At 44.3% G+C, this 14,582-nt stretch overlaps 1 protein-coding gene across 17 annotated transcripts in view; it reads left to right on the forward strand.

The window, feature by feature from the left end:
• MBNL3 (muscleblind like splicing regulator 3) overlaps nucleotides 1-13,301 on the forward strand; it is an 89,612-nt gene extending 76,311 nt beyond the window's left edge. For 6 of the 17 annotated variants that reach the window (XM_079318920.1, XM_079318923.1, XM_079318913.1 and 3 more), the window contains 4 exons: nucleotides 1,017-1,167; nucleotides 5,547-5,641; nucleotides 8,211-8,284; nucleotides 10,187-13,301. In XM_079318920.1, the coding sequence (XP_079175046.1) occupies nucleotides 1,017-1,167; nucleotides 5,547-5,641; nucleotides 8,211-8,267 (303 nt within the window). In that variant the 3' untranslated portion in view covers nucleotides 8,268-8,284; nucleotides 10,187-13,301. Of the gene's footprint in view, nucleotides 1-1,016; nucleotides 1,168-3,414; nucleotides 5,036-5,546; nucleotides 5,642-8,210; nucleotides 8,285-10,186 lie in introns of those variants that run through there. The other 11 variants (XM_079318916.1, XM_079318921.1, XR_013776002.1 and 8 more) reach the window with 8 other exon arrangements.
• The last annotated feature ends 1,281 nt before the right edge of the window (nucleotides 13,302-14,582 follow it).

Genomic DNA, 14,582 nt, shown 5'->3' on the forward strand with positions numbered 1-14,582 from the left:
GTTTCTTACTTGGGTACAATGAAAAGCTGTAAATCATTAGAAACATTCCTGCCTCTTAAGAACCTGTCATACGACTTTGCTGTTGAGACATGCTTGGATGAATGATGAGTAACTCACTGAGAAAAGTTCCTGTGTTGGGTTAATGCTTTTTACCAAGTCTGATCATGGAACAGGTTTGACGGGCTGGAAGAAGCCCGGTGGTGTGATAGAATGAAAAGAAGGGATTTGTCAATGGCTTTTTCCACTGTTAATAATGAGTGAGCAGTATTTGACTGATGGAGGCCACCTTCTATAAAGTGGGAGCTGGTCCAAATCTGCTGGTGGTGGGCTGTGCCTCTGGTGTGAGCAGTGGAGAATCAGGCCTGGTCTTGACCATGTTGCTCAGCCTATCTACTAACAAGTGGAAATGCATTTTTCTGTGAGCATAATGTTATGTGTGTAACTGGCAGCAGCTACAGCTTTACCATCTGGACACATGGGTTGGCTGCACAGTGTGCATGCTTCCACACATGCACACATACATGTAGGCAGGTGTTGAACCAGAGGCAAGAATTTGTTTTTTTTACCATAGCATTTGTTGCTTATGCTAATCTTCATGGGTTTTAAATAGTCATCTACTATATTTTTCCTGTTTGTTATGGGGTTTTTAATGCTTGTTGCCTGCAACTGCTCTTTGTAGCATCCTGTCCAGGTGATCACCTCTCACCTTCCTTTTCCTAGTGCTTTTTTCTCCCTCTCTACCCAAGTCAGTCCTGCTGAAAAGCTCCTTAGCATCCCTCCTCTTTCTGGACTCTGCCCCTCCTCCTGGTGCATTTATTAACTGCTTACCTAGTGAAGCTGTTGTTTCACCAACTACTCGTACTGTGACTTAGCTGCTCTTCTCTTTCCCATCTTGCTAAGTTGATAGAGTTGCAGGTGATTTGCAGCCAAGACCCCCTATTATTTATTGCATGCTTGACCTACATCTGGGCCTCTTGATTTACTGCACTTGTCTTTAATGACTCCCTTATCCACAGGCCCTGCCGCCTGGTGCACTTCAACCTTTACCAAAGAGGCCAGCACTTGAAAAAAACAATGGTGCCACCACAGTCTTTAACCCAAGCGTTTTCCACTACCAACAGGCTCTAGCCAACATGCAGTTGCAACAGCCTACATTCATCCCTACAGGTAAGTGTCTCCTTGCTTTCCTACCATCTTGATTGTTTTATGAACTCTGTGTTCAGATAATGAGCAGTTTTTAAAGAGTCCTTAGCAAAAAAGTGTTGGTGTGTAGTTTCATGTTAAAAATGGATGAAAAATTAACATCTGTTGTTTGATTTTTTTTTTCCCCTTCACCTACTACAGTAATTTAGAGCTTTTCACATGTAAAGATCCTTCTTAGCCCTTTTTGTGTGGTTTGGGGTTTTTTTTAAGCAGTCAAACTAAGAAAAATGTCTGCATGTTTCTTGAATTCATACTTTCTGTTTTTCCTCCTTATGGTTCAACTGGTTAATCCCAAATTAATTCTTTGACTCTTGTGTAGCACTCTTTTGGACTCATGTTAAAATGTCTTCTAGACCTCTGTGCCTGCTCTCTTGAGGCTGTAGACACCTCCCTGAGCTTGTATCTCAGTGACCTACATATTGCTGCAGCTGTGATGTTTATAGAGGGAATGGTTAGTCTTTAGTAAATACAAATTATATAATCCTCTTTAAAGGCATATATTTCCCTCTTCCTTGTCTTTTGACCAGTACAATACCCTAAGCTTTTTAAAAGCAATTTAACTCCCAGCTTTTATTGTACCTTTAAGGTCTCAGAGTTAAATTGAAAGATGCAGTTCAGTAATTCTTATAGGACTGAAAATATTAGTGTGGCAGATGTGACTGACTTCTGACTGGCCAATTAACTGCAGCCAAATGAAAAACAAAACCTGCTTGGAGTGGAAAGTATTTTAAGTGGCTGAACTAGGAATATTACAGAGTTGATAGCTCATATTTCAGTATCATTATTATCATTCAGAGCATCATAGGAAAATTAATGCTTCTAATGTTTAATGTTGTATTTACTTGTCAGATTATATTTACATAAATACACAGAGTGTTTCTCTGGACTGACTCCTGGAGGTGAACACACAGTGGACCTGCACCTCAGCACTGTTGTTCTTTGGGGTCAGGGGAAAAGCTTTAGAGACAATCCTGTCCTGAGAACAAACTTTCTCAGGTGGAGTGTGGATCCAGGGAGTGGGGACCTAAACACTCTGCTGGTGTGGCCTTTCTGTTGTGGGAGCCCTTGGAAACACTCAGAGCTCAGCAGCTACCAAGATGTTTATCCAGGGAAGTGGATTCTCATGTGGAGACATGGATTAGCAGCCTCTTACCTTGTGCTCTGCAAAGCATTGGAAGGGCTGGGCTGGGCTGAGCTGTCCTTACCACAGCTCTGACAGATGCCAAGTGAAATACTTCTTCAGGAAACACCCTGGGGAATGCCAAGTCCCCCAGCTGGCTACACACTCCTTTTCCTCAAGGTCACAGCTGCCAAAGTTGACATAAGGACACACATTTCTGATGGAGCACCATAAATCAGCTGTACCCAGCAGTTGCTGTGCTATGGTGCCTGTGTCACAGCAGTGAAATTACACACAGGCTGATGCATTACAGGGCTGCTTACTGGCACCTGCTGTTGTCTGAAGACATTAATGCTGAGCAGAGCAGCAAATTTCCAGTCAGGGGATGGGTCTGTGATGGATTTATGTTCTACATCAGACTGCAGCTCTGGGCTTGGCCTTGGCACTGCTCAGGAAGGCAAAGCAGGGAGGTGGCACAGCACAGCTCTCACTGTGGCGAGGGGAAGGCAGCTGTTGCTTTTCTTAGCATCTCCTGTTCAGTTGTTGAGAGATCAGCATCGTGGGTTGCCATGGCAGGGGGGAGTCAGGCTGAAATGGCATCACCACTGCAATTTTTTCAAGTCCAGAAAAATAAGTGCCTCCTTTAGCTTAAACTAGAAACTTTGAGTCACAGTCCCTGCTTGCGGGAGTAAATTGCTTTTGGAAAGTCAATTTTAACATGAGTGTGACATTCTTCTAGGGGCAATTTGTTCTCTGTTGACACAATCAGAAAGAAATCAGCATACCCAAAACCCAAAAAATCCCTAACAACCTTGATTTCTGGGATCAATCATATCATTTAATACCAATGTGGGAGGAGTTTATTCTCTACTACCCAAGAATTAAAGAATTAATTTGGTTTGCTATGATCTCTTAAAACTGAGTTTAAACTATTGATGTACCAATATGCAGAATCTGATTGCATGTGCTTAAATACTGAATGCTGCAAAGAGAATACCTGCTTTTTAGTTAAAGTGATATCTAACACTGAAGCTTCACTAATGAAATATCCCTTTTGTTCATCTTTCCACGCTTCAATGCATGGTGTGCAGGGTCAGTTCTGTGCATGACACCCACTGCAAGCGTTGGTAGGTTTTTCTACACAAACTTCTCAACTTTTCCTAATCTGAAAGAGACTGCAAGTTAGTATGCATCAGTGAGAACCTGGGTGGCTGAGTGGTGTGAATGTCTATCTGCTGTCTTCTTTGAGGCTTAAATGGTTGTATCCCTTTTAATTTCTGTGCAGTGCAGTGTTTCATGTGACTTACAATAAGAGAATCCAAGGTGATGTGTTCCCACCCCTATTTAATTCCACTTCAGAGACAAGAATCTGTCACTTAAATGTCTTTACAACCCATTTAAGTCATTTGACACAAGGAAATAGAAGTGGGAGGATCCTGTTGGCTTATTTTTGTTTTATTTTGTATTGAGCAAGAGGTGGACTTAAGTTTGGATTTAGTTGTCCTTCTGAGGATATTATAGAGACTGGTTCAACAAAGGTGCTGAGGAGGAGCACATCTGGGGTCAGCCCCTCTGCCAGAGCAGGGTGCTGCTTGTACAGTGAGAGAAGCAGGGTTTGGCTCATGGACTGGCTGGGGAGTCATCTCTGTAGGGCAGTGTTAGGTGTGCAGGTGCAGGAGGTCATGGGGAGGTGCCACTGCAGGTGCACGTGGGGTGCAGGGAGGCAGTGAGTACATGCTCGTTAGTGCTGCAGGGATCCACTCTGTTCAGGCTCAGCATCTGGGTCTTGATGAAACCTCTGCGGGCCTTTGAGGACCTTCCCCTCTGTCTACAGCTGCTAGGCACAGCAGGGTGGGTGAAAGCTGAGCTTTCATCCTCTGGCCAAGGTTATGCAAGACTACCAACATCCAGGTGTGTGCCTGCTTTATGCAAGACTACCAGCATCCAGGTGTGTGCCTGCTTTAGCCAGAGGGAGAGAGGAGCAGCCCTGGAGGGGGTGCAGGCCTTTCCAAGAGCAGGTCTGGAAACTCTGGCATGAATGGCTAAACACTCTGCTCTTGAACCTGCCTGTTCCCTGTAGTACAGGGAGGACACATTGCTTGCATGACGAGGAGCTGAGTCCCTCAAATCCACCTCTGCCTGTAGGAAACCCCAAGCCACACGTTCCAACATCTCGTGGCTGGAGCGTGCCCAGCCACAGGCACATGCTCCTTCCCTGCTGGGGTGCAGGGGAAGGCAGGTCTGCCTCCCCACCGCATGTTTGTGGGGATGGCTGGGCCTTCCTGTGGGCTCCTTGGCCCCCCAAACCCCCTGGGTTTGGGGGATACCCAGAGCATCCCTCCCAGCACTGTGCTCTGCGGGACGTGCAGCTTCAGGAGGCTCCCGAGCTCCCTGCTGCCATGTTGTCCTTTTGGATGCTCTTCCTGCAAATTGTAGCTGTTCAGGTGCATTCGTGTATTTTTCCCCTCTCTGTCCCTTCCCCTCTCCATCCCCCCACCCCCACCCTTCAAGAGGGGAGTTTTGCCAATCCTGTAGAAGGAGGGTGGGAAGGAAGCATGTTGAGTTTGTACGGAGAGAGCTCAGTGTGCCAGCCGCTCGTTTGCCGTGCCTCCAGCTCTGTCCCGTGCCGGAACATTGTCCCTGCTAGAGAGAGGCGAGAAAACCTGGCCAAAGGGCTGCGGCAGCCGCTGCAAAGTGCATCATGTACCTCTGGTTGCTGGCGGGGACGGGGTGGGGAGGGAAGGGGACAAGCTTTCCCAGGCGGGCGGGAGGGTGCGCTTGCCAAAATGTCCCCACCCAAAGGAACGTGCACTGGCTGTGTCTAACTCCCCACGGGTGCGAGCTGACGTGGGCTTTTGCTAGCACACCCATCCTCTCCCCCCTTTGGAAATTTGGCCCTCGGAGTCTAATACATCATTGTTCTGCTTATAAATGTACTAAGTGTTGAGAATGTTTTGGTTTTTTCCTTAATTATAATTGTAATTGGCTTTTCCCCTTCTCTCTTGTTTATTTTTTTTCCCAACGCTGTCTTGCTTTGCACTGTGATTGCATGCTGCGCCCCGATGTGTCCTTCATGACGATGTCACATGGCTTGTTGCTGTGATTCCTGCCACGCCCCCAAATCCACCACATGTTGCCATGGTTACATAAAACCAACCAAACAAACAAAATATATATACGCTCCACCCTCCTGTATGTCGCTTCCATGGTTCCCTTCCGAAAGTGCCCATGATGCACGGTGCTACGCCCACCACTGTGTCTGCAGCAACAACTCCTGCCACCAGCGTCCCCTTCGCTGCAACAGCTACCGCCAATCAGGTTTGGCCCTTTCAATGGCTTTCTTTCACGTGTTCAGATCTCGAGGACCGGGCGAGGGCTGGATCCCGTGCGGGGTCGAGCGCCGTCCCGCCCGGCGTGGCGCAGGCTGGGGCGCAGAGGCAGCGTGTGCCTGAGTGTGTGTGTGTGTGTGTGTGTGTGTGTGCGCGTGTGTGTGTGTGTGTGTGTGTGTGTGTGTGTGTATGTGTGTGTGCGCCTCTGTGTGTGTGTGTGTGTGTGCGTGTGTGCCTGTGTGCGTGTGTGTGTGCGCCTGTGTGTGTGTGTGCCTCTGTGTGTGTGTGCGTGTGTGCCTGTGTGTGTGTGTGTGTGTGCCTGTGTGTGTGTGTGCCTGTGTGTGTATGCCTGTGTGTGTGTATGCCTGTGTGTGTGTGTGCCTGTGTGTGTGTGCCTCTGTGTGTGTGCCTCTGTGTGTGTGTGCGTGTGCCTGTGTGTGTGTGTGTGCCTGTGTGTGTGTGTACCTGTGTGTGTGTGCCTGAGTGTGTGTGCCTCTGTGTGTGTGTGTGTGTGTGCCTGTGTGTGTGTGCCTCTGTGTGCGTGTGCGTGTGCCTGTGTGTGTGTGCCTCTGTGTGCGTGTGCGTGTGCCTGTGTGTGTGTGTGCCTGTGTGTGTGTGCCTGTGTGTGTGTGCCTGTGTGTGTGTGTGCCTGTGTGTGCCTGTGTGTGTGTGTGCCTCTGTGTGTGTGTGTGTGTGTGTGCCTCTGTGTGTGCCTCTGTGTGTATGTGTGTGTGCGCCTGTGTGTGTGTGTGTGCGCACATGTGTGTGTGTGCCTGTGTGTGTGTGTGTATGTGTGTGCACGTGTGTGTGTTTGTGCCTCTGTGTGTGTTTCTGTGTGTGCGCACATGTGCCTGTGTGTGTGCCTCTGTGTGTGTGCCTGTGTGCGCAGGTGCCTGTGTGTGCTTGCCTCTGTGTGTGTGTCTGTGTGTGTGCCTCTGTGTACGTGCGTGCTTGTGTGCGTGTGCATGTGTGTGCGCGTGTGTGTGCCTCTGTGTGTGTGTGTGTGTGTGTGTACGTGTGTGTGTGCCTGTGTTTGTGTGCCTCTATGTGTGTGTGCGTGTGCCTGTGTGTGCGCCTCTGTGTGTGTGTGTGTGCCTGTGTGTGTGTGTGTGTGTGTGTGCGTGTGTGTGTGCCTCTCTGTGTGTGCCTCTCTGTGTGTGCCTGTGTGTGTAAGTGTGCGTGTGCCTGTGTGTGTGTGTGTGTGTGTGCGCGTGTGCCTGTGTGTGTGTCTCTGTGTGTGTGTGTGTGTGTGTGTGTGTGTGTGTGTGTGCCTCTCTGTGTGTGCCTGTGTGTGCTGGGATCCGAGGTTGTCCCTCCTGCCGCTGCGGGTGGGCAGGAGCCCGGCTGCAGCGTAGGGATGGGCGATGGCAGGGCGCAGGCTCTCCTCCAAACACTCCTCCCCCCGCCTGCTCCAAACACGGCTCTGAATCTCCCAGTCGTGCAAGACTTCTGCTTTCAGTCTCAAGCAGAAATACCACTCTGAGCATCCTTCCCTGTGGTATTTTGGCATGTCCTCTCTGGGCTGGAAAGTGGAAGTGGAAACAGAAAGTGGCCTCTCCTCACCACAAAATTGGACTCTAAAAACTACCAAAAAATCCCCAACCAACCAAAAAACTAAAAGTCGGGGGTGAGGCTGTGAAGTGTAAAGTTTTTTTTATTCCAATGGCATGTCACCCATCCCTACAGAAATGACTCTGGATGTGCAGTATGTGCCATTGTAGCACTGCCATAAGTGTACAGGATTCCATGCATGTCTGCCGAGCCATAATTCTCTCCAAAACTTTCCTCTGAAGATACTGAGTGTGATGGCTGCTTCTGCACCAGTCCTGAACTGTATATGCACAACCTGTCCTAGTGATGCTTCCTGATAGTTTGGTGTGACACAACTTCTTCCAGTTAGACCAGAGACATTTCAAACACTTTTTAAATTTTTTTTTTCCCCCAGGACTAGTTTTAGCATTTTTATTTGTCATGCTCTCAGGTGTAGAGCTATTGCAAAGAAATTGGGGTGTCATTTTGCTCTGTAGGAGGCTGTTAGCCATGCTGAATGCCAGTAATATCTCTGGGGGCATCCTCTAGTCTTTTGATGGTGTGAGGTCATGAGGATTTCAGTAGGAGTTTTGCCTGCATAAGTCCTAGGCAGTGTTTTACTGCTCGCAGTAGGAATTGCCAGTCTTTTTCTGTGCTTTGTTGTTATTTTCAGGTAGAGCAGGTCTTACTCAGACTTGTATTGGTCATGAGAGGAAACTAGAAATTCCTGTGCAGTGTTGCTTTGTGGCTGTGTGAGTCCTGTTTCAGCCAGATAGTTTCAGGGTATTTCTGTTTTGCTTGTAGTCTATAGAGTCAAAATCCCAGTACAATCACCAGGTACTCCACAGGGCATCAGTAGAGGTGCAGCTACATTGAACTTAATGTGTAGCATAATAAAGACTTGGGAGTGGATCCTGTTTTATAAGACACTGATGTACTTATTAACATGATACTGAAGACAGAATGAACAGCCCAATCTCAAGGCAATGTTTTAATGTGTTGTGTTCTTTGTTTTTTTTCTGCTGTAGATATCCCAGTTATCAGTAGATGAACTGAGTAGCAGCATGTTTGTTTCACAGATGTAGAAGTTCCCGATAGAACAGTAAGTTCCTTTTTGGTTTTTCTCTTTATGGTGAATTGATTTGTACATGGGCACTGAATCCGCTAAACATGGGGCTGGCTCAGGCAGAGGGACTGAGCTCATGGGACCCCACTGGCTTTATGCTCTGCTGACTCTACAGGAATTCAGCAGCTGCAGCACAGGCACAGACCAGCCCCATGGTTTATAACGAGTTTCCTGTGTCTCAGGTACCTGTGTGGTGGTGTTTGTAGCCTCCCTGTGCATCCCCCCAGTCCCATGGCTCTGTTTACATGCTGCTCTTGCTCTGCACAGCTCCCAGCAGCCTGCAGATGCCTCAGGGATTTGCAGTGTTGATGGCAAAGTCTGCTGTGGTAATGAGTCAGCTGAAAAGGTGCAACTTCTCTTTTGCTGTTAGTGACATATTTTCTTTCCTGGGATAAGCAGGGTTGGATCAGCAGCAGCTGCTGTGCATCTGCAAGGCTGGCTTGCTCTGGGCAGAATTCTGCTGGTCAGCTGCAGAGAGGGCCTGGCTCATGGTGGGTTGAAGACCAGAATGAATGTCATAAGCAACATAGTCTTCACTCCACCTGCAGATCCTGAGCTTCCCTAAGATGATAGTTTCCTCTGAGGGGAATGATGGAGGAATTTGTTCTTGGATTTACAGAGTACTATTTCACGGCCATAACAGCAGTGTCATTTTTCCATTGTCTTCTTTGTGAGTTTTAGCTGATGTTCATGAGCTAAAATCTCTGGGTATTTTCAGTTTTTGACTGTGTTTTTTTACCCCAAGAGAGTAAAGAGCTGTTCAGCCAATTCAACAAGAAGTCACCAGATTTTCTCAAAGCAGCCATTTAGTATATGCAGATATGCACCCATTTCTTCCTTAGGTCACATAATACAGGCAAGTCCTTGAATGCTAGAAATTAATTTGGCAAGCAGTTCTGTAATGATATCTATCAGCAATCAACAGAAGCGACTTTCTTAGTGGTGGCCCTTATCTCTACTGACCTTAATTAAATACCATATGTATACATGACCTGCTAACTGTGGCTATGGACCCTGTTCATGAGGGGTGACACCAAACTTATCCACATTAGTGAAAATGTTCAGCTTAGACTGTACTGCTGTTCCAAATGACAGACAGACATGACACTGGGCATGTTAACCCATTTCCATGGCATGTGTAAATCAGCCTGTTCCACCCAATGAGGAGATCATTTGATTGGAAGAGCTTAATCTTGAAGTCTTTGAGATTGTTTTCAGCATTTTTTCAGGAGGCTTTCCCTGAGTGGGACTTTGGTAACTGAAACAGTTGCTGCTCTGACAGATGTTTTTCTTTTCCTCTGTTGTTGAAGTAGTCCTGGTAGCCAGGCTGGTTGGTCTGGCTCTGCAGGAGATAAGTTGTTGGGTCCTTCAGTGGAGGATTTTCATGACAACATCACAAAGAGGCAATTTGCTCCCAGAAGAGGGTCCCCTGAGCACAGGTTTCTGTGTCTGTTTTATCTCTGGGCTCAGTTTGCCTTTGGCTTGTGACTCCTAGGATCAGCTTTCACATGGCTGGCTGAAGGAAACAAGAGCTAACACAGATCAGGGATTCCTTTGGCCCTCTCCTTAGCCACCCTCTACTTGGCATCCCATCCAAAAATCAAGACTATTATTTGTCCACTCCCTCTTTCACTAATTGTCCTGTCATTGTGTATGGGAAAGAGAGAGTCATAAGTGCAGATTTAAGAGGATGCCAAGTGTGTTATTGGCAATTTCTCTCTACATCAGAAAATTAATGGAATAAAATGTCTGTCTACAACACACTAATGACAACCTCTTGGGCAACACATTGAGGATGTAATGTATTAGAATGGTTTTTAAAATACAGATGTATTAACTTCTCACTATTTCTTTGTTGTTTTTTTCTTTCCCCTGCAGCAGACCATGTTGAAATTCTGAATAGTAAAATTATGGAGCACCAGGACTTCTTGGTGGGAAGCTGCGCATGGCCTTTCTGTATATATTCCCCTCTTCCCTCTATCATTCTCTACCACCTCTACAGTAAGCCTGTTGCAGCCTACATGTTAACCAAAAACTGATCAATGGGAATGTCAAAAAAAAAAAAAAGAAAAAAAAAAAAAGCACTATAGAAACAATTAACAAACAGCGCTCTGTTATATGAGATATACAAGTAGGAAATTATAATAGACTTTTATAACACATTACTTTAACACACTTAATCATTTTATGACTACCATCATGATAAGTGCATCTGCACAGCGGACTGTTGGTTTACTGTATACTATCGATGGATAAATGTTTGTCTTGTTTTTAAAGTGTTATCTTACTGTTTTGTTTACATCATAGTCTATTGATTTGTTTTAAAGTGTACATCATTATCAAGTATACTCAATACCATTTTTTCATTATTGTTATGTCTTAAGTTTTCATATACTGTAGGTTTTATGGGGTTTTGTTTGTTTTTTACTAAAAATGTTATTGTGGGAAACAGGAATTATGTGCTTGAAAAACACGACACAGAATGTTCTGCCCTTTGCTGGATTTTGCTGTTAATGTCAGCTAAAGTTGCTTATGTTAAATATGCTCCTTTTATCATTTAAAACTTGCCTTCAGATAGTCTCCAAATTTTTAGTACAAGTGATGTGAAAGGACAGCTATCGTTTTAGTCCAGTTCAGGGTTCTTCTTTCAATACAATGAGCTGATTCTGGAAACTTTGGGAAAAAAAAAACCACAAAAGCCCAGGCTCAGTAAGGGCACAGGAACAATTTGCTCAGACAGGGGTAAGCATCAAGGGATTTCTGCAGCTCTGTTGTCCATTGAAGTGCATTCTCAGCTGCAAACGGCGCACAATCTCTCTCGCTGTTCTCATGGTGCAGTCAAAACAAACAACAAAAAAATGGTAGTGGAGTGAGACAGCTTCAGTTGGGCAAAAGCTCATTGCATTGGAGAGGGGCAGGTGCCAGCCGTGGCTGGGGAGGGCCCGGGCTGGGTAGCACCGAGCCCTGGGGCTTGTCTCCACCAAGCATGCTGAAACATTTTGGCCTGAAATCTTGTATGTGTCTCTTGTTGAAATTTTGTCAGCATGCCCCATTTATTTAATCACCATTTTCCATAAGTGGGTGATTCCCCCCTTCCCCCCTCCATGATCTCTGGCCCTTTAAAGCAAACCCATCAGTAACAAAGCAGCAAAAAGCTCAGCATAAGCTTTCTGCTGTAGATAAACATTCATCTTAATGGAGTTCCTGTCGGTCAGTGGATTTATTTTGGCACCTTCTACTTGATCAAGAGCAATGTTTGCTGCACAACAAGGGCTAGTTCTCAATACCTCCTTTTCATACGCACGAATAGAACCATTTCAGCCCGTGCACCCTGGACAGCCCCGCCTGTCGTTATGCTGCGTTGCTGAACAATCTGGCTGCAGAAATGCATTTTGGTTGAGGATGCCTCCAAATTCATCCCTGTCATATCTCTACAGTGTCATTGGCATTACGGGAGAGATGGATTTGCTGCTGTAAATCCACAAACTCCATGCAAGGAGAAAAAGAAATAAGCAAGAGGCCAGCTCACAGTGTCTGGAGGGGTGAACACCCCAAGCCCAGAGTGGTCCTGTAGAATGCCAAATTCAGACAACCAGATTTTCTTCTCTTTTCCCAGTTCCTTGGCCTTGGTCAGATTTTCCTTGCCCCCTCTCCTGCAGTATGAGCACAGACAGGTTGCTAGAGGTGTATCCCCATGGGCCATGCCCCAGGGCAGGCTCTGACCATCTGCCCCTGGAGACTCACTCATAGCACAAACCTTTGAGGAGCCCAGCTCAAGAACACCTTGAGGAATCTTTTTGTTCAATTCGGCAGATGTTGAACCGAAAACTGATAGAAAGGGGAAAAACCATCCCCCCAAGAGCTCCTTTATGGACCCTGAGTTTTGACAGTCGCTTGTGTCCATGGATGTTCCACAGCCATCTGTGCTCACAAGTGGTGGGGTGGCCTGAAATCAGTGACTCTCATTTGTATTGGTGACCACATACCTGTTCTTTTCACCACTGTGTTTCTGTTTCCCAAAACCATAACATTGTTAGTGGAAAAAGTGGATTTGAGTACTTCCTGTTTGAAATTATTTGTGTATCAAAAATGGGTTTTGCACAACCTGTGCCAGTGCCTCAACAAAGAACAGAGCTGATCTTCTTAAGCCAGAAAGGATGCATTCAAGCTTGTATGGCTTTATGAGTTCAAGGAGGTTGAATTTTTTTCAGTGCTAAATGGATTTTTGTATATCTTGAAACTTTGATGTAACCTCCTATTTTATTTATCGACTTAAACATCTGGCATAGATGTGCATAGAATGTAAACCTAGAATACAGCTGTTTTCATGTCACATTTAAAGCACTGAAAAAAAAAAGCATTTAAGGATTATTTTTTATTAAAGAGGTCCAATGAGGGATGTTCAGGGTAGTTATATTAGGTGCCACAACAGTTTTTATATTGCTGGCAAATTTAGAGTTAATTTGTAAATGAGTTTAAGGAAAGAAAAGCTTGAAGCACTAAACTTCACCAAATTCAAAACAATCTCGGCAAAAATGCCATTTTGAGGTAGCACTATTTAAACTAGTTGTGCAATGACTTGCTCTAATTTTCTTTGTTCAAGAAAGAAAAGAAAAAAAAAAAACAGTCGCCAGACTATAAATTTCCTAAATAGACTATTACAAAGTCACCGAGCTAGTTAGTGACTCTAAACAAATGTCATAAAAGCATGAATATCATCCTTTATTTGACAAGAGATGTATGTAAGTTTGTTTAAATCGATATAATTTTAGTGACATTTTTATAAGCTTCCCACTTTCCATGAACCTATATTTTTTATTTATCCAAAGTTATTTCTCTTTGTCCATTTCTCTCAGCCTTATGCAAACAATATGCAAGAAATGCTGAAACTTGGATAAAACGGGTCATGCAGAGGGAAAATGAAAGCTGAGAATTGATCATTTTCACGAAAACAAGGTTGTTAGTAGTTTCAATAAAAAGTACTACTACTAAACTGTAACATAAGCAGACAATAAAAGAGGGATTTAAAATAAAATGGATTCATAAAACTATTAAGATTATTTTTGTTAAATGCAGTGTTTTTAGTAATTTGGAGCATGATTTCACAATCAGCCGTGTTTGAGTTGGGAGTTTGTACCGGTGGTTTTTGGCTGTGTGTGCTCTGGCAGCGCTGGGGACACGCTGGGTACCCAGCGACTGAGAAACTGGAGTCCTCCTTTTGTTTATCCCTTGTACATTTCACAGACGTGAGAATTGAAAAAAAAAAAAAAAAAAAGGTGAAATTTATGAGGAAAATCTTATTTCCCATTCCTGTTGAATGGATTTAGTTTGATATTGACCTGATTTTACCATGTGCCTGTTGAAGGCCTTAGAGTATATACTGTATGTTAAAGACTGTAATAACTTTAAAAAAAAAAAAAATAGTTGATAGCCTAATCCAAATGTAAATAGAGCTACAACTCATTGTTACTAGGCTACAACGCATTAATTCATGTCATATATTTTCATTTCTCTACCATTACTTTTTAAGGTTTTCATTATTGCTTTTTTTGATATCTTTAGTAACTAATGAATTTAATTTTGAAGGAGAGTTAGAGAAAGTTTAAAATTTTTAATACATGTATTCAGCCCATTTAGTTATCTTCTAAACCAACACTGAAGCATGGTAAGGTATAGAATACAGTCCATAACTAGTTTGTATAGTTTACAGTTTAAGAACAAAATTAACTTTGTATGTAACTCCTACAATGATAGATTCATTGTTAACTAATTATATTAAGTTGTTGTTGCTATGGCAACAAAACTACAACATGGCTACCTTTGTATACATTATTTGTGAAATTTTCACATGTAAATTAAAAGTGATGTGTAACAGTATGAGCTTGTTAAAGGTACAGTTCGATACTGTCAGATAAAGATATGATTGAATATTTTTAAAATCCCAAAGTCCCATGTGAACGCTGAATTTGTGTCTTTAAGGTCACTTTTTCAGTCAAGAAGTTTACAACACATGGATTTAGAGTCAGGTTTTATAGCTTGTAGAAATTGTTGTGTGGCAAGGGTTATTCCACAGTATTTTCACTTTGGAAACACAGCAGCCTGTATTACAACGTAGTGACCGGTCTTGCTTTCATTTCACATCCATTCACACGGTGGGAATTCAGAATTAATCAGTTTCAGTACTGTAGCTTTGCCTGCAATTTTCTTTTCTCCAGAAATTGAACACTCACACGATTACGTTACGATCAGGGCTAAATGATTACGCATATAACTA

This window comes from Erithacus rubecula, assembly GCF_903797595.1.
Source record: "Erithacus rubecula genome assembly, chromosome: 15".
NCBI lineage: Eukaryota > Metazoa > Chordata > Aves > Passeriformes > Muscicapidae > Erithacus > Erithacus rubecula.